Source organism: Spermophilus citellus (assembly GCF_964194105.1).
Source record: "Spermophilus citellus genome assembly, chromosome: 13".
NCBI classification, from domain to species: Eukaryota; Metazoa; Chordata; class Mammalia; order Rodentia; family Sciuridae; genus Spermophilus; species Spermophilus citellus.
In genome coordinates this window covers 78,025,079-78,050,559 of record NC_138193.1, presented here as the reverse complement: position 1 = coordinate 78,050,559, position 25,481 = coordinate 78,025,079, and the positions used below count along the sequence as shown (strand labels likewise).

Sequence of the window (25,481 nt, the reverse complement as noted above, 5' to 3'; positions counted from 1 at the left end):
GACGCTGGGAATCATCTAAGCCAGTGGTTCTCAAGCTTGAGTGTCCCATCAGAACCCCCTGGAGACTTGATAGACCCCAAGTTGCTTTTCCAACAAGTTCCTGGGACATTACTAATGTTGTTAGTCCAGGGACCACACTTTGAGAACCTCTTATGTAAATTTTCTCAGAGTGTGGGACAGGTACCTCTGATGATTTTAAGTGATAGACACTAACTTTTAAAAAACAACTCTGTAGGGTCGGTGATGTAAGTTAGTGGTAGAGCCCTTGCTTAGAATGCATGAGGCCCTGGGTTCGATCCCCAGTAATTTCTGTACTTTAATATCTATTGGGGATTGAACCCAGGGCCTCATAAATAAATAAAAACCCGTACAACAAAGTCATGATTTCAGGTATTTTTGGTTAAGGTGAAATATATATTCTGAAGTAAAAAGAAAGAAGGTATAAAGTATTACATAAATGATACTAGTGATGAACAGATAATGGGAAAATTGTGACTGCGGAGGCATGCAGACAGAAGAAGTCCTTGTTTTCTAGACAGGGAGACTGAAGCCCCCAGACGCCAACCCGCTCCTTGGGCCACACGGCTGTCTGTAGCAGCACATGGTCGTGAGCTGTTTCTAAGGTTAATGTCCCCTTTCCTGCTCACCTCTCCTGGTTCTTCGGAGCACAGGCAGTTTGGGTAAGATCATGACCCTGTCCCTGCCCCTGCCCCTACCCCAGGGATCATCATATCCATTCTCAGTCCTAAAAATAAGGCTGAGAATAGAGCCATTTATCATGTTAGTCGTTTGCATATTTTTTTCTTGTCTGAAGCCAGCGCTTCCCTGAAGGCAAAGGGCTTGGATCTGCAAACTTACCCTTCTATAGTTCTTAGACCCCAAGCCCCTCAGGAATCTGAGAGAGTTGAGGGGCTCGCCCCAACTTTGACCAGCTTTGGCTCTTTTGTGTAGGAGTAAAATAGAAGATATCACAGTCGACACAGTGATATCTAACTTTTACATAAATGATACTAGTGATGAACAGATAATGGGAAATAATCCTGTGTTTGCTGGACTGGCAGCCCCTGCTTTCCCTTTGTGGTGTGATCAGGGAACCCTCTGAGCAGGTGAGCAGGGTCATGCTTCTCCCACCTGAGCACAGGCTGCGAGCAGGAGTTCTGACAGAGCTGGACTTCAGTACCTCATGGGACCTGGACACCACCCTCAGGAGGCCACAGTGTGCTAGGGTCAGACCTGCAATGACCTCAAGGTTCTGTAGTTACTTCAGAAGAGGAGTTAACAGCCAGGTGATGCAGGCTTGGGGAGCAACCTGGGAGGCCTTGGTGGGAGGAAGTGATTCTGGAACTAGTTTCTGAAGGCTCGTATAGGGAAAGGCTGTGGAGAAGCCATTGCCAACACTTGACGCTGAGAACTGCGGTGGGAGCTGAGGTGGGGAAGATGGGAGGGGTGCCATGACAGTCCCAGGAGGCTGTGTTGAAGGCCTAGACTGGGGACTGCAGGGGAGGCTAGCCAGAGGAGGAGGCAGATGGCCTCTATGTGCCATCCAGATACTCCAGGGGTGCTGGGAGGCGTTTTCAAACTGCAGGACACAACACATTGGTGGTTTGCAAGGTGGATAGGTGTGGAATGCAGCCAACAGTTTAAAAAGCAGAGTGGGGATGGGGGTAAAATAGAAGATATCACAGTCGACTGCGCATAGAGGAGATAGGTATGGTGCCGAGGAACTTCAGTGTCAAGCGAAGAAAGCCTGTGGGAACACAAGACTGTGATGAGAGGTGTCCTTCTCACTGTGGGTCACACTGTTAAACTCTAAAAACCATGTCAGGGCACAGAGGGCTGAACAGAGGGAGTGTCCTGGCTGGCGTGGCTATCAGGCCCAAGGTGAGATGGGCTAGCCCGGGCCTGGTGATGCAGATGCAGAAGTGAAGACAGGTTGTAGCGTGGACAAGATACAGCAGGTAGAGATGCAGAATTGAGTCTGACAATCCAAAGGCACCTGGGCCAAGGTGACACCTTGTTTGTAGTACTCAGCCTTGGAATCCTTTTGGTGGTGAACCAGAACCCCAAGTTTCTGGGGGCTTCGGGAGAGAAGGAACCTCTTTCCTCTTTGCTCGTTGATGTCCAAGGCCTCCAGGGGCCTAGAGTTCCAACTCTGACCTTTCGTGCCAGTAACTGGAGGTACTCAAAGGGAACTCAAGCAGGTAGGCTCCTCCCTGGATCTATAGGCTTGATGAGAATATCCGAGGGACTGAGGCTGGTAATGACCCTGCTTCTGTCTCCCTCTCTCCAGGAACATTGTGAAGGGCATGAGGGAACTCCGGGAGGTTCTGCGGACTGTGGAGACCAAAGCAACACAGAACTTCAAAGTGGTAACGTGGCTGCTGGCTCTGGCTGTTTTTTCCAGGGGTCAGTTTCAGTGGGAGACAACAGAAGTGCTAGCAGGCAGCCCCTGAACCAGGGATGGCAGTGTGTCATGTGCAAGGTGCCTACCTGCTCCTGCTCATGGCAGATATTATTAATCAATCTCATCCTCTTCCCACTGATCCCGAGAAGCACCTTCCTATCCTCTCACCAGAGCCGGGTAATAGCCCGAGCACTGAATGAGAGTTAAAATCTAGTGCCATGCTACCCCCCGCAAAACTGTCCTAGCAAGGCCATATTAGTAATTCTTAGGAATTTGTGTTCTAACAAATGTCCTTGACTTTGCTTTCTTGCCCTGACTCAGGCCTGCCTTCTTTGGCCTTAATTCCTCTAAAGTCATAACCACAGCTGCTCCACTAAAATGTTTGATCACCTGTCAGAATCACAGCCTGGCTTCTAGTAGAGAGGCTGCCTGAACCTGTGGCCTCCTATCCTTCTCCACCTCTTATAAGGGCTTCCAGGGTGCTCAGAGCTGCGCTGGGCTCCCTGGGGTCAGGAGAAGGAGAAAACGAACACCTAGTCTAGGAGAGGAGAGAAAAGATGCAGGAGAGCTACCCAAAGCCAAAGGAAGGGGTGGAGACAGCCTCAGTGCTGGAGGGACTGACCCAAGCCAGGGGGCCCCTGAGGAGTGGAGGGGCAGCGCACTGCAAGTCGGGCAGATTGGCTGGACGGTGGGCGGAGGGCCATCGAGGTGAGCCAAGGGAGAGCCCATGTGCCCAGGTCTGAGTTCCTTCCTTTCTGCCAGATGGCTGCCAAGCACCTGGCGGGGGTCTTGCTGCACTCCCTGAGTGAGGAGTGCTACTGGAGCCCCCTGTCCCACCCTCTGCCTGAGTTCATGAGCAAGGAGGAGAATTCCTTCGTCACACAGACCCTGCGGAAACCTCACCTCTATGAAGGGGACAAGTGAGTTCAACTCCTCTGCTGGACCACACCACTCTCCCACTGTGCACAGGGTCTGTTTGCACTGGCAGCTCTTCACTCTGCCCTGCTCCCTCCCAGCCTCTCCCCTGCACAGGGCCAGGCAGGCTCTTTAGAGACATGGGTGGATGCAGGGAGAATCTAGAAGGCCCAGAAGCCAAACACATGATCTGCCTTCCTGATACTCTTGCTTTTGACACATGCCTTTCTTATTTGTGCCAATATAGATGGGGTCTGGGGCCAATAGGAAGAGCTTCTTCCTCGCCCAGCTGCTTCAGGCAGTGCAGTGCGGGGGGCTGGAAGGGCCAGGTCTCCTGTGGTCTTTCAGATCCATAACTGGGGCACGTTAAAGAGCTGCACGTGGTATCTGGTTCCTGTGAATTATGCAGGAGAGGGTCACCTTACCAGGCTGGTGCTCACTCAGGGCAGAAGGTTGCATGGTGGGTCAGACCATTGGTGAGGGCTGGGCTGGAGCCAGGACTGCTGTTTATCTTTCAGCCTCTACTGCCCCAAGGATAACATCGAGGAGGCCCTCCTGTTGCTGCTCATCAGTGAGTCCATGGTAAGCTCCGGGCACCTCTTGGGGCCTCTGATCCTGGGGTGGGCCTCGTGGAGCTTAGGCACAGGTCACCCATGACCTGGCCAAACTCTGCCTCCCAGGGATGCACCTATGAGGGAGCATCTTGGCCCTGCTCCTCGTAAGGAATGTGAGTCTAGCTTCTTAGGCTTATGTTTGGCTGCACAGGCTGCATTGGGAGGCCTGTCCCCAAAGGGGTAGGGACTAAATGCACTTCCCCTCCTCTGGGGTTGCAAAAGGTGATTATTACACTCAGCAGGACGCTGAGTGCTGTGACAGACACAGGAGCGCTGTAGGTGGGAGCAGGAGGAGCATGTGCCTTGGAGGCAGGAAGCCTGGGTTCAGGTTACAGCTCTGTCCTTGTTAACTGAGGGCCAGGGGCAAATCTCTCTCTTTCTCAGCCTCTTCCCTATAAGATAGATGACAGTAACTCAGAGGTAAGTGTGGCCTTAACTCATGTGTTCATGCAACAATTCTTGACTACTTGCCTTGTGCCTAGATACCAGAGTAGTTGCAACAACCAAAAGAGAGAAAAGTCAGTGCCCCTGTGGGAGCTTACGTTTTAATGACAGGGAGAGGACAGAAGTTAATAATTCTAGCATCCAGGGTATCTGTGTATGCATGCTCTGGAAAAATAAGTCAGTGCTTGCAGGGCTTCACAAAGGAGAGTGCATCATAGTTGGATGATTAGGAAGTGGTGAGATGAAGGATGGACTGGACAGGTCTAAGGAGAATTGGAAAGGGTGAAACAGGGATCCCAAAAGCCAAATATAGAGATGTATGTCCCCATGGCTGGCTGGAGTCAAGTCCTCCAACTGGGTCTATCAGAGCTGGTGAGGCAGGACCACCAGATTGAGGAATAGGTCTTCTAAGACAATGCATCTGAAAGCAGTGTGCAGAAATGGAAGTTAAGTCGGGCTCAGTGGCACACACCTGTAATCCCAGCAGCTTTGGAGGCTGAGATAGGAGGCTCACGAGTTCAAAGCCAGCCTCAGCAACTTAGCCAGGCCCTAAGCAACTTAGTGAGACCCTGTCTCAAAATAAAAAATAAAAAGAGCTGGGGATGTGGCTCAGTGGGCATCCCTGGGTTCAATCCCTGGTACCAAAAAAAGAGAGGTGGAGGTTAAGAAACCAAGACCCCTTGATCTGGGTCCCCGAACAACCAGAAATTAATGTTCCTTTGGACATCCGGGAGGGGCGATGCCAGGGCTTGTTTAGGAAACTTGGATGATGAGTTGTGTCTGGTTCCACAGCTCTCCTGGCAGGTAGGTGGCAGGAGGGTTGATGGACCATGGGGCAAAGACACTCCTTCCTCTACCAGGCTGGTCCACTTTGGGTATAGAAGTCCTCATGCAGGGGCATTTTTTGGGTATTTGATGTGGAGTGTCAGCTGGCCAGCCATCCTGTAGGGTATGCTGGAGGTGTGCTTGTGAGGTGGGTAGGTGCTACTTAGGGGAGGGAACCTAGCTGGTTAGCCAGATATGTGGGGATGGAGTTGCCAAGTGCCAAGTCTCATGTTCACAAGAGAGCAGTGTGTCCTTCACAGGAAACATTCAGTTTAATACCAAGATGTTCCCATTTTACAGATGAGGAAATTAAGTGCCTGGGCAGGTATATTTCTTGGTCATGGTCACATATTAATAAGCTTGTGGTCATGATCCAAACCACATCCATCTCCCTAAATGCCTTATAAAAGTGCAGGTCCTGAGTGAGCTCCTGGATTTCAATCTTGATTCTGTCTCTTGCTACCTGCTCTGATCCTTGTTTTTTTTTTTGTTTTTTTTTTTTCATCTATAAAAGGTCCAGAGAGGTAATTTTGGAGATTGAATGCATCGAGTCTTTAGTGAGGGCTTTGTAACAGGGACATGCTATTGTCAGTGTAACCATGGCTATCATTTCTCCAAGGCAAGGCTCTGTCACAACCACCCACTTTCTGTAGATTTGACTTGATCAGGGCTCCCGGGACCAGATCCCTTAAGGTTATTTTGCCCCCTGACCTAAAGCTGCCTCAATTTTCCCAAGTGTAGATCGGCCTTCTTGGTAAAATATGGCCCACGCTTGAAGCCAGGTGAATGCTTCTGAATAGCTGCTTCCCTCCAAGCAGTTCTTTTCCAGTGTTGCAATAGGGAACATGTCTGGCCGAGGTGGCCAGGAGACTCAGGGGTCACAGCTGGTGCTGTCCTGGGAAATGGCTGCAGCAGTTTGCAGGGTGATGGGAGGAGGCACTGCCACAGGGTTGTCTGGTTTGTTTCCTCTGGCCCACACCCAGCCTGTCAGGCATGTGGAATTTGGGGGCAGAGCATCGTCAATGGACTTAGCTTTAGTATCTCGCCTACAAAAGCCTTTCTTTTGTTCTAAATCTAGCATCTGTGGCCCAGAGCTGTTTCTCAGAGACCAGACTTGCCTTCCCTTCTGCCTTTGTTTAACATCATCCTTCCCTCCAGTCTTCTTCTTGATCAGCCAGAGAGCTAGGTGTGGGTTCCACTCCAACAGCCCCCTCCCCAGGCTCCTGCGCTGACCACCCCCCCACCTGTGCTCCGTGCACCTTCAGTCTGGCCTCATGTGCCTGTGGGATTTTCCTCATCTCTCTTTGATGCTGGCTGGGTTTGGTTGCAGATGACAGGCTTGGGGAGAAACCTCTAGAAAAGCAGTTGGCATCCTTGGCTGCTACTTGGGTTCTGCCAATGATGCAGAATTCCTTTCACTGCAGTGAAAGCTGTTCCCGCAGAGCCAGCTCATAATTGTCATCACTTCCCCACTTCCAGGATGACCAGAGCAGCTGCTCCAGGGGAGGGTGTTTGCAGGCTTCTTGGGCAAGCACCCTAGTTTGTGGTTTGGGACTCAGAGGAGTAACTGTGTGGGATATGGACGTAGGTCTGGTGCCTTGGATATGGTTTTTGTTACGCATAAATATGTGATCAGAATGAATGAGGAAGCTCTTGAGAGACAAAATAAATAGAAACTACAAATGTAGTGGCAGTAATCCCAGCAGCTTGGGAAACTGAGGCAGGGGAGAACAAGCTCAAAGCCAGCCTCAGCAACTTACCAAGGCCCTAAGCAACTTAGCCAGACCCTATTCCTAAATAAAATATATTTTTTAAAGGGGCTGGGGATGTGGTTTAGTGGTTGAGTGCTCCTGGGTTCAATAACTAGTACCAAAAATAAATAAAAAAAAGAAAGAAACTGCAAATGCTTTCACAGAAGTGCAGGGATATGAGTTATAACTGATTCAAGGTTTGTGTTTTGGACTTAGTTTTGTGATTTGGGGGCCAGAAGAACATTTTAAAATTCATTTACCCACTATTCATTCATCTACCGTTCTACCCACTCTTCTATACATACATACATACATATGTACACACATATGTACATACATATACCCACCCACCATTCATCTATCCATCTACCCACCCACCCATTCGCCATTTATCCATCTTTAAGCAGCTATAACAACCTGAACCATGCTCAGCACTATAGATAACAATGATGATCCATTCTCGGTCCTGTCCCCAGGATCTTCCCATCTAGTGCAGACTAGAATTACCCCATCAGCTAAACCCCAAATGCAAATGATGGTGGTTTTTTGTTTATTTTTGTAATACTGGGGATTGAACACAGGGCCTCACTCATGGTAGGCAAGTGTTGTTCCACTGAATTACATCCCCAACCCTTTTTATTTTTGTTTTATTTGGACAGGGTCTCGCTAAGTTGCTCAGGCTGGCCCTAACTTTCAATCCTTCTGCCTCAGCCTCCTGAGTAACTAGGATTATAGACATGCACCACCATGCCCAGTTTTTGCAAGAACTATATATCAAACCAGTCTGATTTTCTTTTAATAATTTTTTTAGTTATACGTGGACACAATATCTTTATTTTGTTAATTTATTTTTATGTGCTGCTGAGGATCGAACCCAGGGTCTCTCACACATGTGAGGCGAGTGCTCTACTGCTGAGCCACAACCCCAGCCCCAAACCAGTCTGATTTTCTTGGACAGTTGGAGAACCAGGAGATAGGGCAACCTTTGTCTTTTCCAAAATACTGATTCAGAGCTTAAAAATATGTGCTGAAGCAAACTGAATCCTTGGTCCCTTGTTTTCATTCAGCTGGGGAAGAAGTCACTGCTTGTTTGCTCTCTCCGAAACAGAAAGGGCACAGAGGCTTGGTGGCATGGAGCGAGAGTGGGTAGATAGATACAGCCCTGGGGACTGGGACTCTGCCAGGCTTTATGCCATACCCATTGCTGGGTGTCTGTCTGTCTGTTTGATCTTGAATTTGCCATTCATATCCTATGCAGCCTGGGAAAGTTCCTTACCTCCCTGAATTTCAGTTATCTCATTGATAAAGGGAGCTAACCAGCCTCTCTATCAGGAGTTTGGTCGGATCAAGTTAGAAAATGAACACAAAGGTGCCTTGTCCATACATACGTACACACATTGTTTGATATGTGTATTTGTCCTGAAAAGTACTTGGTTCCAATTTAGTTATTTTTTTAGAACATGTATGTTCTGATATGGTTGAAATACTGAGGATTCCATTCAATTTGTGGAATTTTCTTTATTTTGTGGGATTTTCTTTATTTGGGGGGATTTTCTTTTGTGTGTGTGTGGTGTGTGTGTATGTGTGTGTGTGTGTAGTGTGTGTGTATGTGTGTTGTTTGGGATCAAACCCAGGATCTTGCACATCTAGCCAAGTGCACTACAACTGAGCTATACCCCCAGCCTGTGTGTGTGGGGGTGTGTTTAAGGACTTCCTGGGCTTGGTTCCATTTGGGACTCAGAAGATGAGACAGATTGTTCCAAGTGTTGGCGTCTGGTCTGCCGGAACACAGGCCTTGCTCTGCTGAAGGCTGCGATGGTGAAGGGGCTGATTGGGTAGCAGTGGGAGAGCCTTGATTCCATAGCAATGGGAGAGTCTCTCATTGACTGCCAGGAAGAGCTATGATTTCTGCCATGGGAGCCCGCTGCGGCAGGCACATGGGGGCTGCCATGGGCCTGGCCCAGGTCGCTGGGTAGATGGAACACGTCACAGAGCATGTTATTTCTTGGCCCTGTGAAAGCCGGTGGTTATTATGTCTGCTGGTGGGGGACAATAGCAGGAGCGGAACATGACAGCAACCTCTAAGGAGGGGGAGGCACTGGGCAGGGATGCTGCTGGGAGGCTTCTATCTAGGGTGATTGTTGGGCATGTCAGCAGGAGGTCCTGAGGCTCGCTCCTTGCCTGTGGAGAGCTGAGAATAGGGTTGAGCAGGGCCTTCCACACACTGCCCCAGGAGCATCTTTTCAGAGAAGCAGCACCTGAGGCCTGACTGGCGCCTTGTCCGCCTGTTTTGCTTTCATTCTTTCTCCCCACGGCCCCCGAATACTGGTGAAGAATCTGGGGCCTTGCACAGGCCAGGCAAGCGTGCTACCCGGAGCTACCTTCTCAGCCTTGCTTTTGTTCTTTCTTAAGCAGAACCAACCTGGTGACATGAGGGAAGCTATTGGACACTGTCCCAGAGACACCTGGTGGCAGGGAATGTCTGAGTTCTAATCTGGGTCACCACTACCTATCTGTGTGCATTGGTTGTTTTGAGAATGATGGGATAACATTTAGAAGGTTTTCCCCTGTCCTTCTCTTAGACTGGAGCCCTGTCTCAGTCTAGGATTAGAGAGGAGAAACAGGGCTGGGCAGAGGCAAAGGTCAGTGTCGTCTGAGCCCTGCAGCCAGCAGAGGCTAGGAACTGAGCTTACACCTTGCCAGGTCAGAAGGAACAGATGGAAGAGCAAGGGGCAGCTAGGGCTCAGGTAAGTAGCAGGTCTTGGACTGGCCATCAGAGATTGGAACTCAGCGTCCTCATCTGGGAATAGGGGACCTGTGGCTTTATTGCTAACCCTTTCATGGAATTACTGTGAGGCCAGATACGATGATGGGCATGAGAATTCAGCTTCTAATAGAGTAACATCTAACACAAGCCTGTTTGAACTTGAGTGGTGTATGCCTTAGGTTTCAGGTGGGCTGACCTGGGGAAATGGAGATTCCCATATTTGTCCCATGGATACTTGTCCAAAGAGCAGATGTGCATCCAGGTGGCAGTGTAAGCTATTGGATCAAGGGGTTTGTGGGGAGGAGCATTGGCTTTCCCTCCTGGGGCCACCAGAAGCTGTAGGAGAGAGTTCTTCCCTGGGAGACCTGTCAAAGGGACAAAGGCTAGGGGCAGGGACAACCGTGGAAGCCCTGCTTGGGGTTAACTGCACAGATTAAAGTAGAGCATTCCCAGAGACAGGGAGCCTGGGTCTGGGCCCCGAGGTCGAGGCAGTCAGTGCCAGGTAGGGGAGGAGGCAGGAAGAAACCCCGAGAGCCGAATGGAGGAAGGTGGTGGGAAGGCAGTTGAGTGGCCATGTATTACTTTAAGGGTGCCAGGGGCACTCATGCGTGACTGCCTTTGATCTGGAGGATCTCCCAGTGCAAGCCGGAATCTGAGGCCTTGTGAATAAATGGTGGAAGGGAAGAACGCAGGAGGAGGCCGGCACGCATTCTGTGCAGGCTGTTGCTGAAGCCTGGGGTCTGTGTGGCTTAAGGGCAGTGAGCTGAGGGAGGAGGAAGTGGGACAACTGGGGACTCTGAGGCCCTGGCAGCTGAGTCTTGCTCCAGGCTGCTGAGCTGCACATGAATTCCTACTCCTTGGTGGCTTCACCCACCAGCCCCCACAACTTCCTCCTTTCTGCCTGTTTCCCCCACCCCACCCTGTTACCATGGTTACATACACAGGCGCTGCCTGGCAACCACAGTGTTTCAAGGCAGCCCTGCCCCAAAGCCATAGTAACCTCCTGGCAAACCTCTGCTTCTGGCTGTCCCCCGGGGAGGCACGCTTCCCTCTTGGCACAGGTGCTGGTTTGCGTAAGATCTGAGGACGCCCAAGAGCCTGCCTTCCCTACTGGCCCCAGAAACCAGGAGGAGGATTTGCTCTGCTGTACTCCTCTTTTCTGTTCCTATTAGTCTGACCTAATTAATGCCCAGTTCTGCAAATCCAACCCTCCCTCCAGCAGCGTGCCCTCAGCGGCCTGTTCTCCTCTAGGCCAAGGTCTAGGGTGGGTGGGGTTTGAATCTTCCTCGCTGGGGAGTTGCTCACTCTACGAAGGTATATTAGTGAGGTTCTGTGTCAGAGGCTGTGCTAGGGGCTCAGACTCTAGACAGCCATGTCACAAGGACTGATGAACCAGTCAGGGATGCACAGGGCTCACCCCTGTGCTGGTGAGGGTGGGAGCCCTGGCTTCCACGGCGAGATGCATTGACTGTAGGAAGGGGCCACCTTGATGGCACTGTGAGGAACCAGAAGGCGTTCCAGTTGACAGGGAACTGCAGCGTGACTAAATTAGGGCCTTAGTGACAACAGGGAACTTCAAGGAGCTTCCTGTGGCTGAAGAGGAGCTGCTGGGTGAGCAGTCACGGAAGGGCAGTAGTGGCAGCTGGCTGCTCACAGTCCCCTGGACATGGCAGATCTACAGAGGCGGATGCATAGGCCCTGGATGTTCCCAGACAGACTTCACACCCCCACCCCCACAAAAAGCCACCCCTAATCAGACACAGTGGCGGTGCCTATAATCCCAGCTCCTCAAGACACTGAGGCAGGAGGGTCACAAGTTCAAGACCAGCTTCAGCAACTTAGTAAGACCCCGTCTCAAAAGAAAATGAAAAATAGGGGGTAGGGCTGGGGATGTAGCTCAGTGGTAGAGTACTTACCTGGCATGTACCAGGCCTCAGGTTCAACCCCTAGTGCTGGGATAAAACGAAAAAACAAAACAAGAAAAGCAAAGCCAGGCACAGTGGCACACCCCTGTAATCCCAGCAGCTCTGGAGGGTGAGGCAGGAGGAACACAAGTTCCAAGCCAGCCTCAGCAACTTAGCGAGGCTCTCAGTAACTTAATGAGATCCTGTCTCTAAATAAAAAGTACAAAAGAGGACTGGGGATGTGGCTCGGTGGTTGAGTGGTGGCTGAGCGCCCCTGGATTCAATCCCCTGTACTAAAAAAAGAGAAAGAAAAGCAAAAAGCCACCCAGCCTCTCCTCTTCCATCCTGATTTCTCCATCCCACCAAAATTCTGGTCAGGTTGCACTCAGCATGTGCACGCGGTAGCCCCCTCCCTGGGTCTCCCTAGGGCGCAGTCTCTGTTCCCCATCTTCTCATTGCCTCCCCCCTGGTAGAGGCCCCCTCCCTGGGCTCTGCTCCAGCTGCGAGAGGAGCTGCTGGAGGAGGAGCTGGAGGTCCATTGCTGGGGGTGAGAGGAGGGCTGTGTTTCTTCTCAGCTCCTGGAAAACCTCTCCCCAGAATCCTTGTAGGTGGCTGCGTTGTGGCATCACTGGGAGGGAGGGGGTTTCTTGGCCCTTTCCTTCCCCACCCTGTCTCCTGATCAGTTCTTATTAACCAGGCTGGCTCCAGTGACCAGCCTTTCTGGGGAATTCCTGGCATTCCATACTCTCCTAGGCATTCTCTGCTGGGCCCCATGTCCCTGGGGAAATGCACAACTCTCACTGAATTTGGCTTGAGGGGCAGTTGTCAGCACCCCTAGGCACTTGTCTGTCCCCCTGCTGGAAATGCCCCCATAAATGAGCTGCCTCCTTGGGGCTGGGACTTGTGTTGGCTTCCAGGGGCCTCCAGGAGAGCACGCTTCAGCCCAGCATGCCAGTCATGGCCGGAACCAGCAGGCCATGGGGTTTCTGTCTCCCCAGCCACTTGCTCCTGGGAGCCTCGGCCCTGGATCTGTAGGAGTGAGAGGCAGGACCACCTGGGGATGGATGGGAGAGTCCTGTGGATCTGATGATGGAGGCCCAGGGGTTTCGGGGCCTGGAGCTCCTTCGTGTTCTGTCAGGAAGGTGAATCCTTGGTCTTGAGGTGGAGGGGGGGGCAGACAAAGGGAGGGAGATGTTGGACAGGACAGAGATCCCTTTGGCATAGAGGAGAGGGCCAACGAAGGAGGCTGGGAGCAGCCTGCAGGAGCTTCTGGCCAGAGCTCAGCTTTGCATGCATGTGTTTTTGGTGGGGGACACGTGGGGTAGATGTCTTTTCAGACCCCAGAATGTCCTCAGCCTAGTCCCTGCCCTGTTGCTGCTCAGAGCCCCCAATGACTGTGGCTGTTTAGCTGCTCCCTTTCCACCCTCTCTTCTGCCCCTGGGTATGGAGGTGGGCAGGATGTGGGACCACATGCCCGAGACCACAGAAGAAGAATCCCCCCTCCTTGATGGGGTTTCAGGCCTGGTGACAAGGAATGCCTTCTGAATTCACTGAACCACGGATTCAAAACACACTTTCCCTCCTCCCCTCCTGGGCAGCCATCTGGCAATGCCAGGAGCCGCTGAAATCTGCAGGCTGGAGGCCAGCAGCAGAGCCCTTGGTGTGGGGAAGCCCACTCTGGGGTGGGACGAGAGGAGCCAGGGGTCTTCTGGACTAGACACAGGAGAGATAGGAAGAGATGGGGTTGGAGAGGGGAGAAGATGATATTGAGAGGCCACAGCCCCTAGCTCTCCTCCCAGGAGGGGGAGCAGCAGAGCCCCCACGCCCAAACTGGGTGGTCCCCATGTTATCTGAAGCTCATGTTATGATTGAGGAGAATTGCAAATTCTAGAAACGGCTCCATACTCATCAACGCCAGTGCTGTGAAAGAGAGGCTGAGGGGGCTCTTCCAGATGAAAGAAGGCTAATGGGCATGGCACTTGGGCATGGTCCAAGATTGGATCCTGAATTGAGAAGAAGTAAACTTGTACAAAGGACAGTGGCTAAGTGTAACAATGGGTGCATTGAGATGACAGCTGTATGGTTGTGGCACTTTTTTTTTTTTTTATACTGGGGATTGAACCCAGGGGCGCTTAACCACTGATATATCCCCAACCCATTTTACTTTTTATTCAGAGACAGGGTCTTGCCACATTGGTTTTTCTTGCTAATTTACTGAAGCTGGCTTTGAACTTGCGATCCCTCTGCCTCAGCCTCCTGAGCTGCGGGATTACAGGCATGTGCCACGTGCCATCGCACCGGCTATAGGTTTGAATTTTTACAGAACTGCAGATTGCATCCCAGTCCCACCTGGGACTAAGGTGGCATTTCTCTATCTTTGGACCCCTTCATGGGAGTGGGACAAGGTTGCTTCTGGGAGTATGGCTATTTGCTTGGCCTGGGGTGGTGACAAAAGGTGATAGTGCTTGGGCCTGCAAGGTGGGGACCCTGTGGGGACAAGCACCTGCTTATCTTCTGTCCTCACTCATTCCCAAACCACATTCCATCCACAGGCAACTCGGGACGTGGTGCTGAGCCGGGCCCCTGAGCAAGCAGAGGACCGGATGGTGAGCCTACGGAATGCTGCGGCCATCTATGACCTCCTGAGCATCACGCTGGGCAGGAGGGGGCAGTACGACATGCTTTCTGAGGTACGGCTGCCCATGCAGCCCACTGCACTCCCGGAGTCAGTACATCAGGAAATCTGATGATGCCACCGTTTATCCCCACCCCACCTCCACTTGTCACTCTCCTGCCAGGCTGCTGGGCCTTTTTTAGCCCTGTGACCTTGGCAAGTCCTATCAACCCCAGCTTCCTCATCTGTGAAATGGTGGTTGTTGAGGAGAATAAATGAGTTCCTGCATGTAAAAAGATATGAATACTGTCATACATAATAAAAACAGCTGTTATTTTTATTGAATGTATACATTTTGAAAACATTTTTTGCAAACTTTATTTTATTTGCTCTTCATCATGGCCCTGTGAAATCATTCACAGGTAATGGAAATGGGAACTAAGGACCAGAGAGGTTGAGTTACTTTGTAGGGTCACATAGCATGCCAGTTTCCCCTGGTTTTCCTACAGGAACCAAGTACAGGCCTCCTGCAGCCTCCCAAAGGCAGTGACCTTGAGTAGTGGTTACTCTGAAAGTGGGTGGAAAGGGGAGAGGACAGTGATGGAGAAATGCTGACCATCTCCCCCTCCCCAGTGCCTGGAACGAGCCATGAAGTTTGCGTTTGGAGAATTTCACCTTTGGTACCAAGTGGCCCTCTCCATGGTGGCTTGTGGGAAGGTAAGGCCCAGGGATGCTGGGCACTGCACAGGAGCTCTGTGTTCCTCTGGTCCCTGCCAGAGGTGGAGAGCTGGGGAGCTTCTCTGGAGCCAGGTGCACAGGGAGAAGGTGGGTGGTTGGGAACTGTTCTCCAGCAACTGTCTGAATCTCCAGGAGTGTGGGTGGGGAGGACAGATAAGGGCCCTGAGTGACTCCCACATCCACCTGCAAGTCACAGTGTGCCTGCCCTGCATGCAGGTGTGAGTCGGGTGCTTTTCTGAGTGTGGTGTGTGGTGGCATCGAGGCACTTGTGCTGGTGACTTGGGCATGACTGTGTGGCATGGGCGTGGGGTGTGGCTCCAGGTGAGGGGAACCGTTCCAGCCCACTGGGCGAGGCATCAGGAAAGGGCCTGCCTGCGAGTTGGGACTTGCCTAGGAGAAAAGATGGGAGGGTGAGTAGAGCAGGGCCCCCCCATAGGGAGCCCCAAGGTAGAAGTGTGTGGTCCATGTGGCCAGGAGAGCTGGTGGGCGGGGAGAGGCTGCCCGGATCAAGGGGCACTGGGGCGGACACTCGGCCCCCGTGCACCTAGCCCCTGTGCCAGCACTCCTCATTTTTCCTGCAATCAGAATTACACTTACATAAGCTTCTATTTTAAGCAGTGACATGAAAGGAAAACCTTTCCGGAGATGGGTGTTGAGGGTGTTGGGGCTGAGGATGCTACAAATGCAGGAAGTAAGGTGGCATGAGTCGCAGATGGTTCCAGGAGCTCTAAATACCCAGAGCCCTTTCATGGGGCTGAGGGAATCCCTCGCCCCCCAGCCCATCTGTGCCGTGTTCCATTTCTAGCCCCATGGCTGTCTCCGAGGAGGGCCCTCCCAGTGTGCCAGCACCGCCTCCACCAATGGAGGGGTGCCAGGCATCTCTGGGCCTCAGGAGAGAGGCCGCCAGGACCTGGCAGGGAGGGGGAAGGAGACCGGGCGCCATGGCACAGCCCAGGTCAGTGCTGGATGTCATCCTCCTAGCCCGCCCTCCCCACAGGGGCCAGAGCATCTTGAAGTCACGTGATCTCTTGGCTGTGGCTTAGCAGGAAGTATTCAGAGCACAGACAAGTCACAGCCACAGGAGTCGAGGTAGGGGGACTGGCAAGATGAGCCCTGTGCCTGGGGGGCTCTGGAGGTCCCCCAGGCTCAGGGAAAGTTTCATGATGGCCTTGGAGGTAAGGGGCTTCCTACCTTCCTCTGGAGAAGCAGCTGGGCACAGGGAGGTCCAGACACAGCCTGGCACCCTCCCAGCACCCAGAGCCGTTTTCCCAGCCCGGCCCCTTCATGAACCAGCAGGTGGGCACAGGAAGGAATGAGCTTACAGGCAGGGACTTGGAGTGACCAGTTAATTCCTCATGAGGGAGACTCCACTGGCTAGAGACACGAAGCTGTCCCCACCCATCACTCAGGGCAGTAGGAGATTGTTCTGGAAGGCATTCTCAACCCCCTTGGGAATCCTGGATACCAAATCAGGTTCTGTACCTTCCAGAAGGTGAGACTGGGCAGATATAAATATACCTGGCATTTGAACCCGCAGGAATAACAGATGAGTTGCGTGGCATGATTTAGGTCGTTCCTTCTCTTGGTCTCCATGCGGCAATTGCATTGGCTGCGTTGCTAGGTAACCAGCATGACAAAAAAAAAAGAAAGAAAGAAAAAGAGCCAAGAGCCGGCTGCAGCCGAGTCCTCGGATGGCTCCTTAAATAGCAGCGTTTTCTGGTCTGCGTGGGGGTGGGGTGGAATGTGGAGGGTCAGTGTTAGAGAGGCCTCCATTTCAAAGACCCAAAGGTCAGCCGCCCAGAGGAGGCTGAGCAGCAGCCTGAGGCTGGCCTGGCCCACGGGGTGAGGCTGGAGGCAGAAGGGACCTTGGGGAGGGGCTTGAAGTGGCATTCCTAGGAGAGGGTCTTGCAGAGGAGGTGGGGCTTGACAGCTCCTTCAAGCCCCTCCCACAGCCTCCCTTGCTGCAGCCCACACTGGTTCCCAGTCTGCTGGAGCCAGTCATTTGTCAGTACCTTCTTGAGCTTGGCCTCCTACACTCTTGTCTCTGAGAGGTAGCATTTTTCTTCTTGCCCTCCCTCTGCCTTTTTGTGAGCTCATTAGAGGCAAGAGCCATTTGTGTCCCTTCTCACAGTGACTCCACAACCCCTAGCCCAGCACTGGACCCAAGGTAGGCCCTCAACAAAGGCACTGCAGTTGATCCTAAAAGTCTGAGTGTATGAGTCTGTTTTCTGTTACTGTAATGAAATACCTGAGGCTGGTAAAAATGAAAACAAAAGAGGTTTCTTTAGCTCTTCATTTTGGAGCTCAAGGACATGAAGCCAGCATAGGCTCAGCTCTGGTAAGGACCTCATAGTAGATTATCATCATGGCAGGAATGTGTGTATGTGGGGAAAATCACATGGCAAGGCAGGAAGCTTGACAGAGGGGAGGGACCAGCCTTGCTCTTTTTATAACTACCTTCTCCTGAGAACTAACTAGGGTTCTATGAAAACTACCTCCATCCTTCTGAGGGCGTGGCCCCAAGGCCCTAGCCATTCCTACTCATTCCCACCTCTTAAAGGTCCCACCATCTCAGTGCTGCCACCTGAAGGACCCAATCCCTCCAGCACATAAGCCCTTCGGGGACACACTCCAGCCATATCCAAGCCCTAGCACTTAAACCAGAGCCCAGGGAAATCTGTGACAGCTGAGCGGAGAAAAGCTCTTCCTTTGTTAAGTGGTGGGAGGTGGGGGGTCTGGGGTGAGCAAGGCCAGTTTGGTCCCAGCTGGGCATCTGCTAGTCGGCCACACTGTGCTCTGAGCAGGTCAGTCTCCCAGAGCACTTTCTTCAGCGGCATCTCCAGAGTTGCTTGGAATGAAGAGAAGCTAAGTAACAGTGGATAGCTTGGCCACAGTCGTACTTGGCCCCAGCATATGGGAATTGTCCTTGTCACCCACACAGGCACCACCTACCTGAGGTCACATATGTACAGGCGTGTACACACCAGGAGGGTAACTGCTGAGCTCCCTGGAGAAGTGTTGGACTCAGTTAGAAAGTTCCAGCTCTGAAGGGGGGGGGAGAGAGAGATTGTATGTTAGGGAAACAGGCTTCCTCTCTGGTCTATAGTGGCCATCTGAGTCATCTGAGGTCATCACCATAGAACCTGCATGAGGTAGTGGTTAAGAGAATTTAGAGCCAATCTTCTTGCCAGGTGCAGTAGTGCACACCTGTAATCCCAGCAGCTTAGGAGGCTGAGGCAGGAGGATTGCAAGTTCAAAGTCAGCCTCAGCAATGGCAAGGTGCTGGGTAACTCGGTGAGACCCTGTGTCTAAACAAAATACAAAATAGGGCTGGGGATGTGGCTCAATGATTGAGTGCTCCTGAGTACAATCCCCAGTACCCCCCCAAAAAAAAAATTTTGGAGCAAGACTGTGTGTAAACCCCGGCTCAGTCACAGGCTGTGTGGCTTGAATCAAGCTCTTTACCGTCTCAGCATTTCACTTTTGACAATTGGTCATAGTTCTTGCCTCATAGGACTATTGTGAAAATTAAATGGCTTCATATGTCTAAAGCACATAAAAAAGGGTGTCAGCAAACTTTTTCTGTAAAGGGTCAGGTAGGGCCATTTTTGACTTTGCAGGCCAATCTCTCTCAAGTATCTCATTCTGCCATTGTATCATGCAAATAGCCACACACACAGTACATAAGGCACAGGCATGACTGAGTTCCAATTCAACTTTATTTACAAAAATAGGCAGAGGGCCCGAATTGGCCTGTGGGCTGTGACTTCTGAGCCCTGACTCAGAACAATGCCTGGCCCAGAGTAAGATCTGGAGAAGTATTAGCTGCTGTTGCTATCGGTAACATCCTGCTCTCCCCTCCTGGCCCTCCCTCCACATGTGGCCACCGTCAGCAGGTCCAGGCTGCATCCCTGGATCCCTGGGGAATCCCAGATTCCTGCCTGAAGGTTGTCTCCAGCCCTGTTGGCTTGGCTTCTCCCCTTCTTCCTGCTAGCCTCTGGGTCTCCCTAATCCTGCCACCCACCCTGCCTCCAACTGCCCGTTTAGGGAGCCCTTTTCTACCTCTGAAATTTCTGGGGTTCAGATTTGAATTCCTTTTGCTGTGCTTCCATCTGTTGCCATGTTAGCTCTTGTCTTGACCCCCAAGGGCAAGGTCGTCCTCACCTCCATTTTTCAGATGAGGAAACTAAGGCCCAGGGAGGGACTTGCCTGGCAGCATCACCAGGCCCCCCTCTGGACCCTCTGCCTGGCTCTTGGGAGGAAAGGAGCAGGGACTGGTTGTCTGGGGTGGGAGACACCCTATCTGTGGAGACCCATGTGGCTAGTGATGATGTCCCCTGCTCTTGCTCCTGCAGTCAGCCTACGCCGTGTCCCTGCTACGGGAGTGTATGAAGCTGCGGCCCTCAGACCCCACTGTGCCCCTGATGGCTGCCAAGGTCTGCATCGGGCCCCTTCACTGGGTAAGTGAGCCTGGCAAGGCCCAGGTCCCTTGGCATGGAAGGGAGGGTGTGGAGCTGGAGGAAGACGCATGAGGACCCATGAGCTTCAGGCTTCGACAGCAGTCCCCTCAGGATGGGGTTCCGTTTGCAGTTGAGCCTTGAAGTGTGGTCAAGAGTCCAGTGGAGGGAAAGAAGAGGTGCCCCCCAACCTGTCCAGCAGTGGGGGTGCTGGGCGAGACCCTGGAGTTGCCTGGATCCACTTGTCAGTTTAGAAGCCTTGCATGACCTCATATCCAGCATGAAAGGGCGTATGTGATGCTGAGGGTCAGAGTCAGTCCTAGCCCTTGGCAGAGGGGAGGGCAGCTCCTCTGCAGCTGCTCTCCTTCCTCGGCTGCAGCCCTTGGGCCCGGCCGGGGCTCTGCAGCCTGCTCTCTGCCCTCTGCTGAAGCAGCTCAGCTGCTAGGAGGCTGCAGCTCAAGGGGTGCCCTCTCCCCAGCTGGTGGCCTTTACCACAGGCTCCTGGAAACCAGGGCATCAGCAGCTTGGAGCAGTGGGAGAGTACAGGGCCAGGAGCCCGGAGCCCCAGTCCAGGGCTGCTTGTCTCTAGGGCCAGGGCCGCTGGCCCTTGGATGAAGTGCCTCTGCGAGGATGTCTGCTCTCTGGGAGCTCACTTCCAGACGCTCTTGGCATTCGTAAGTCCCATTTAGCCTCCTGATGTCAGGGGTGGTCCTGTTTCTACCCTCTGAGTGACAGAGCAAGTGTCTCATTCCTCCCACATGCTGGCTGCAGTCCCACCTCTCCTCCCTTTCAGAATAAGTGTCCCCAGTTCCTTCATCTGTTCTCCGGGCCCAGGGTCTGCCAAAATGGGTGCTCTGCCTGGGCACGGCCATCCCTGACTTCTGGTAGTCCTAACACCCCCAACCCACCCCCTCACCGTCATGGGTCCAGTTTGTTCAAAGACAGCCGGGGCCAGCCGCCATGGGCCTCCCGCAGGTGCCAATAATTAGCACCCTGGACAACTGCCTCCTCCTGCCACTCTCCCCTCCTTGAGCATCCAGCAGTCAAATCACTGGCCTTGCAAAAGGAGGTGATAAGCTCCCTGTGAATTCCACATCCTAACACTGTTCCAGTACAGGAAACAGGCCCTGGCCCTCCCTCGGGTCCCCACCTCACCATCCCCATGAGCTCTGCTTTCTCTCTACTGCAAGAAGGGTGGACAGCAGGGGTGAGGGGACAAGGTAGCCCTTGCCCCTTTACTTTCCGGTGCTCAGATCCTTGTGTCTGAAATGCTGATGCTGGGCCGAACTGTGGGGAGAATGACGTCAGAACCACCCTGTAATGGGTTTTAGGCTTTTAGAAGGCACAGAATGGTGAGGTGGTCAAGAGTTTTGCTGCCCACCCATTAGGTGCTCTTGAATAAGGCACGTAACCTTGCTATGCCTCCATTTTCTCATCCATAAAATGGAAACAATAACAGTCTCTTCCTTGGGCATTGACATAAATGATATAAAGTCTGGCAAGGGCTGGATGGGCTAGGGAGGCTTCATGGAGGAGGAGGCCTTGAATAGGACTTGGAGGGTAGGGAGGATCCAGGTGGGCCAGCAGCAAGGCCTTCCACTACAATTTGCTTTCCCTGGCCTTGTGATTATCAGGGAACCCTCATGCTCCCCAGATCTTTTGGGGAAGGCTGTTGACATCTTATTCCCTAGAGTTAGGGTGCCCTGATGAGCAGGCACTTGGATATGGGAGGCAGAGATTTAGCAGGAGCTGAAGGGTGCAGAGCGAGTGGGCTCCTGACCGTCAGTTCAGACCCCTGTTTGTTCCAGGGCTTCTGAGAGGGGCCTCAAACGTCCCTGCAATGAAGCCCAGAATACCCATGTCTCTGAGGGTGGGGCGGGGGAGGGCATCTGTGCTCCCGAAGGCTGCCAGCTCCAAGGGAGCTGTGGTCCACCCAGCCAACGGCACCCTTGCCAGGAAGCCCTAAATTTAGGTCTTCCCACCACAGAGGAGCTGTTTCCCTCTACAGCATAATTACAGTAATTATGTGCATTCAGATTACATGGTAATAAAATTAGGATCAAATCAGTCCAAATTGAAATCAGATGAGTTAGGAGCAAAGTAATCAATGACAACATAAATAGAAAAGCCCAGAAGGAAGCTTAAACACGCAGACTTGTCATTGGATCAGGGAGAAAGAAGGGCGAGCTGTTGAACCTGGGCTGAGCATGTTGAGCGTTGGGGCGGGTTGGAAGCGGGGTTTAAATCAGGCCCAGCCAGAACAAGACCCTGGTGGGCCAGGGGTGGGCCACTGGCAGCCTCCCTAGTCTGGAAGCCAACTCCTGTATCCCCCAAAACCTTGCTTGCCCCTGCCTTGGACATGGATTGCACTGCATTGTGATCTGGTGTTTCTTGGGGCAGGACTGCCTCTCTCACTTCTGAAACGCCACCCACAGTTCAGTGGGTGGTGCTTGTGGGTGGACCCTCCTTGCTCATGAGCACAGCTGTCTCTTCACAAGGAATTCTGCCTTGGATGGCCCTTGTCTTCCCAATTAGATAGGGATCTTCTTTGCTCACGATGTTTTGCACTCTGAACCCCTCTCCCTGCAGAAAATTGTACAAATGGTGGGCGTTACTTCTAATTTATATCAGACTAAGCATGGCCCAGCTAGCCAGGAGGGGCCCAAGTGTTCTGCACTTGGCTCAGTGGTTTCTCCTGCCCTTTGGCTAGTTCTTGCTGCCTGGTTGGCACAGGGCAGGGAGCAGGCTGGGGGGTAGCCAAGGGCAGCCTGTTCTCTGAGGAAGCCAGGAGATGGGCAGCCTTGTGCTCTCTGTTCCCGAGGCTGCCGCAATGGAGGATGGTCTGACGGCGGCAGGGCCTACCTTGTTGCATGAGACAGCATGCATCCTGAGACGCGACTGACGCCCCTCCGTCTCCTGCCTTCACAGTCTTCTGGCTCACGTCAGCCCCCAGCAGGCCCAGCCATCTTCCAGCCAAGCCTCAAGAGCAGGGGACAGAAATCTGGGGGTGGATCATTTGGCCTGGGTTGCAGGAAAGGAGGCTGAAACTGGGACATTAGGAAAACAAGTTGTGCTAGGCAGAACCAGCCTGGGTGGCCACATGCCCAAAGGGCGGAGCACCTGCTGTCCCCGCATCCTGTCCTCATGTCCAGAGCCAGTGTAGGATGCCCCAGGCCAAGTCTGGGTCTGAGAGCAAGGCTGCCCTCAGGTGGGGGCCGGCAGAGGGACTTGCATGGTCCTGTGCTGGTTGCTGGCTAGCAGGGGACTTTGTGACGGGGTAGGAGTTGGCAGGGAGGACCCCACCCACCCGCCTGAGCCTGAGGCTCCTGAGGTGGGTGAGGACTTTCCCGGCACAAAACCAGAGAGGCCTGCATGATAGCCTCTGCCTGGGCATGGCCAGCCTCTTGCCAGGGACCCTACTTTTAGAAAAGGAGGAGAAAGGGAGATGTAGATATTTTTTAGTATCCCTCCAAACACAAGTATTTAAAATCCATGTAATTTTAAAAGTTGAAACATTTGTAGGAGGCAAAGAGGACAGGGTGTGCGTGAGTAGTATGTGTCACACAGACAGCAGAGGAGGCTGTGGAGTGGAAATGCGGGTGTGTTCACCTCAGGAAGATATGTGATGTGTCTCCCACAGGGGACACCCATCCCCTGAGGGGCCGTGGGTGTGGCAGAAAGCGAGCTTGTGGCTTTGAAGCAGTCATTTACTTCCCAGGGCCTCAGTTTCCTCATCTGTAATCTGAGAACTGTCACATCTGCTGTGACGGGGAGGCTGTGAACATGAGTGGAGATGGAGCCTGTCCCTGCCTTGCCCTGCTGGTCCCTGGTAAATGCTCAGCATGGCTGTTCTAGCCCCTTCAAGAGCAGGCACTCAGAAAGGATGCACCTTTACATTTTTGCCTTCATTTTTCAAATTTAGGGGTGGGCAGAGCCAGGAAGACGGATTAAGTGTTGACGAGGCAGGAAGAAGCAAGCACGAGCTCTCCTGCCACCACCTTATAGAAATGAGAAAGTGTCTTCTCCTCCCAGGAAGGAAAAAGTAGCTTTTCCACAGAGCAGTGACCAGTAGGCTCCGGGTCCTATGGGAAGGAAATAAGGAGAAACTGGAGGTCTAGGCTGAGAAATGGGCTTTGTCTAGTCCCCAGGAAGAGGGGAGACTCCCAGGGTGAAACCTCTTTGGCCTGTTGCAGAGAGAAGTCAGTCCAGGAAGAGCAAGGTGGTCAGCAAGGAGCGCTGGGGAGAGGAGAACTTGCAAGATCGAAGGAACCTTTCCTTTACTCATGAAAGCAGAGTATCAAAGCATTATGCCCTTCAGTTCATTCTTTTTCTAAAGTGTCAGGAGAAAAATAAAAAGCTACAGAGGGCAGCCCGAGGTCAGGGGTTCTGGGCTGGAAACTCAGTTTTGCTCGCTCTTTCCGAGCCTAGGTCATGCAAGCTCCCTGTGCCTCAGAACCTCCAGCTGTTCCACCAGGTGGCCATGGTGCTGTGACATTGCGGGGTGGGGGTTGAGGGTTCGGTCTCCAACCACAGGAGGACTGAGGACTTTCTCAGGGTTGTTTTTTTTGACAAGGTTTTGTGTCTGCCCTGGGTACAAGAGCATTGCATCATGGGGGAGCAAGATTGGCAGGAACACTGGAGACTCCTCATCAGGAAGTATCATGACCAGCAGGCAGGACCCAGAGCCACACCTTCACAGAAGCAGTGTTCCCCACAGAGCTGACAGTTGTTAACTTTGGAGGCAGGGGGAGGAAGTGTCTGGAGTTGGGAAAGTACACCTGAGGCACCAAGCAGAGAAGACCAGGGCAGGTGGCAGAAGCTCAGGCACCTGGCAGCTCACACTGTCGGGTTAGAACAGCATTTGCAGACCACAGGTGGAGACCCGTTCGTGGACTGTGGGCTAGAACACTTAAAAAATTAAAATAGACTCTCAGGATAGGATGGGAAATATTCCAGTGCATAACCCACGGAGGGGGTGAGTCTTGTGACAATGACTGGGTCTACTGATTATGGGAATGTGTGTCCTGGACCAGGGTGGGGTCAGAGAACTTGAACAACCTGGCAGAGCAGACTGAGCAGGGCTGCAGAGTCACCAGCTTATCCTTGTGTGGTCACTCCTACTAACTAAGGGTCAGGCAAAAGACTGTAATGTCCCCTCTCTGGATTCTAGAGGGCCTTTGATGCCACTTCCTAATTTGTCAGTGAGATCATGTGTATGTACTATATATACACACACACACACACACACACACGCACACACACACATATACACATAAATACATATATACATGAATGCATAGTTGTATTCATATTGCGTGTGTGTGTAAATAATACTGGTTTGGGAATGTAGTCCATAGTAGAGCAGCCTAGTATGTATGAGGCGCTGGGTTCAATATCACACATACACACAATCAGTAGATAGATAGATAGATAGATAGGCAAATGAATGCTTACTACAAAATTGTATTTGCTATCTGGTCACACACTGCCCTGAGCATTACCATGTGACCCATTCGGTACTCCCAGCAGCCCCCTGAGTGACACTGCTGTTATCTTCATTATACAGAAGCGGGGAACTGAGGCACCGCAAGAGCAAGTGACCAAACCACGACTTGAGTCCTGACAGCATGGCCCCACTGTTTTGTCCTTGTCACTGGGCTGCCCTGCCTCTTTGCAGAAAGCTAATTGGCGAGTGAGCTGGCTTGGGGTTGAGGTTGAGCGTAATTCTAGCAGGACAGAGCGAAGGTTGGCAGAGTCAGCGTCCAGGGATTCAGGACCCCACTCTTGCTAGTTGAAGGGACTTAAGTGTTATAAAGCATTTCGTTTTTAGTTCTTGCTGCGACAGCATTCTACTCTTTGGCTAGCTAGTTAGAGCACCTACAGATGCGGTGTGCTGTTGAATTGTGTATTGTTTGTTTTAATAGAATTAATAATATTTTCCTTTATAAGCACTGCAGTGACTGCGCATGCAGAAAGCCTGTTTTGTGGGGTGGCAGTAGAAATCACAATAGCATCAGCCGTGTAGGAACATGGTACATGGCAGCCTTG

The 25,481-nt window shown here is 52.3% G+C and overlaps 1 protein-coding gene and 1 long non-coding RNA gene across 9 annotated transcripts in view; one reads left to right on the top strand and one right to left on the bottom strand.

The window, feature by feature from the left end:
• TTC7A (tetratricopeptide repeat domain 7A) overlaps positions 1-25,481 on the top strand; it is a 112,084-nt gene that overhangs the window by 41,696 nt on the left and 44,907 nt on the right. For 5 of the 7 annotated variants that reach the window (XM_081264739.1, XM_081264745.1, XM_081264743.1 and 2 more), the window contains 6 exons: positions 2,291-2,369; positions 3,167-3,324; positions 3,838-3,901; positions 14,177-14,314; positions 14,872-14,955; positions 19,332-19,436. In XM_081264739.1, coding sequence (XP_081120865.1) covers positions 2,291-2,369; positions 3,167-3,324; positions 3,838-3,901; positions 14,177-14,314; positions 14,872-14,955; positions 19,332-19,436 — 628 coding nt within the window. Of the gene's footprint in view, positions 1-2,290; positions 2,407-3,166; positions 3,325-3,837; positions 3,902-14,176; positions 14,315-14,871; positions 14,956-19,331; positions 19,437-25,481 lie in introns of those variants that run through there. The other 2 variants (XM_081264744.1, XM_081264740.1) reach the window with 2 other exon arrangements.
• LOC308632555 lies at positions 16,453-22,464 on the bottom strand. Of its 2 annotated transcripts, none has more exons than XR_014018581.1 (3): positions 22,296-22,464; positions 17,929-18,020; positions 16,453-16,697 (listed from the first exon to the last, which is right to left on the bottom strand). It is a non-coding gene; the product is annotated as an uncharacterized lncRNA (long non-coding RNA). The 2 variants fall into 2 exon arrangements; XR_014018582.1 differs by having other exon boundaries at positions 16,453-16,593.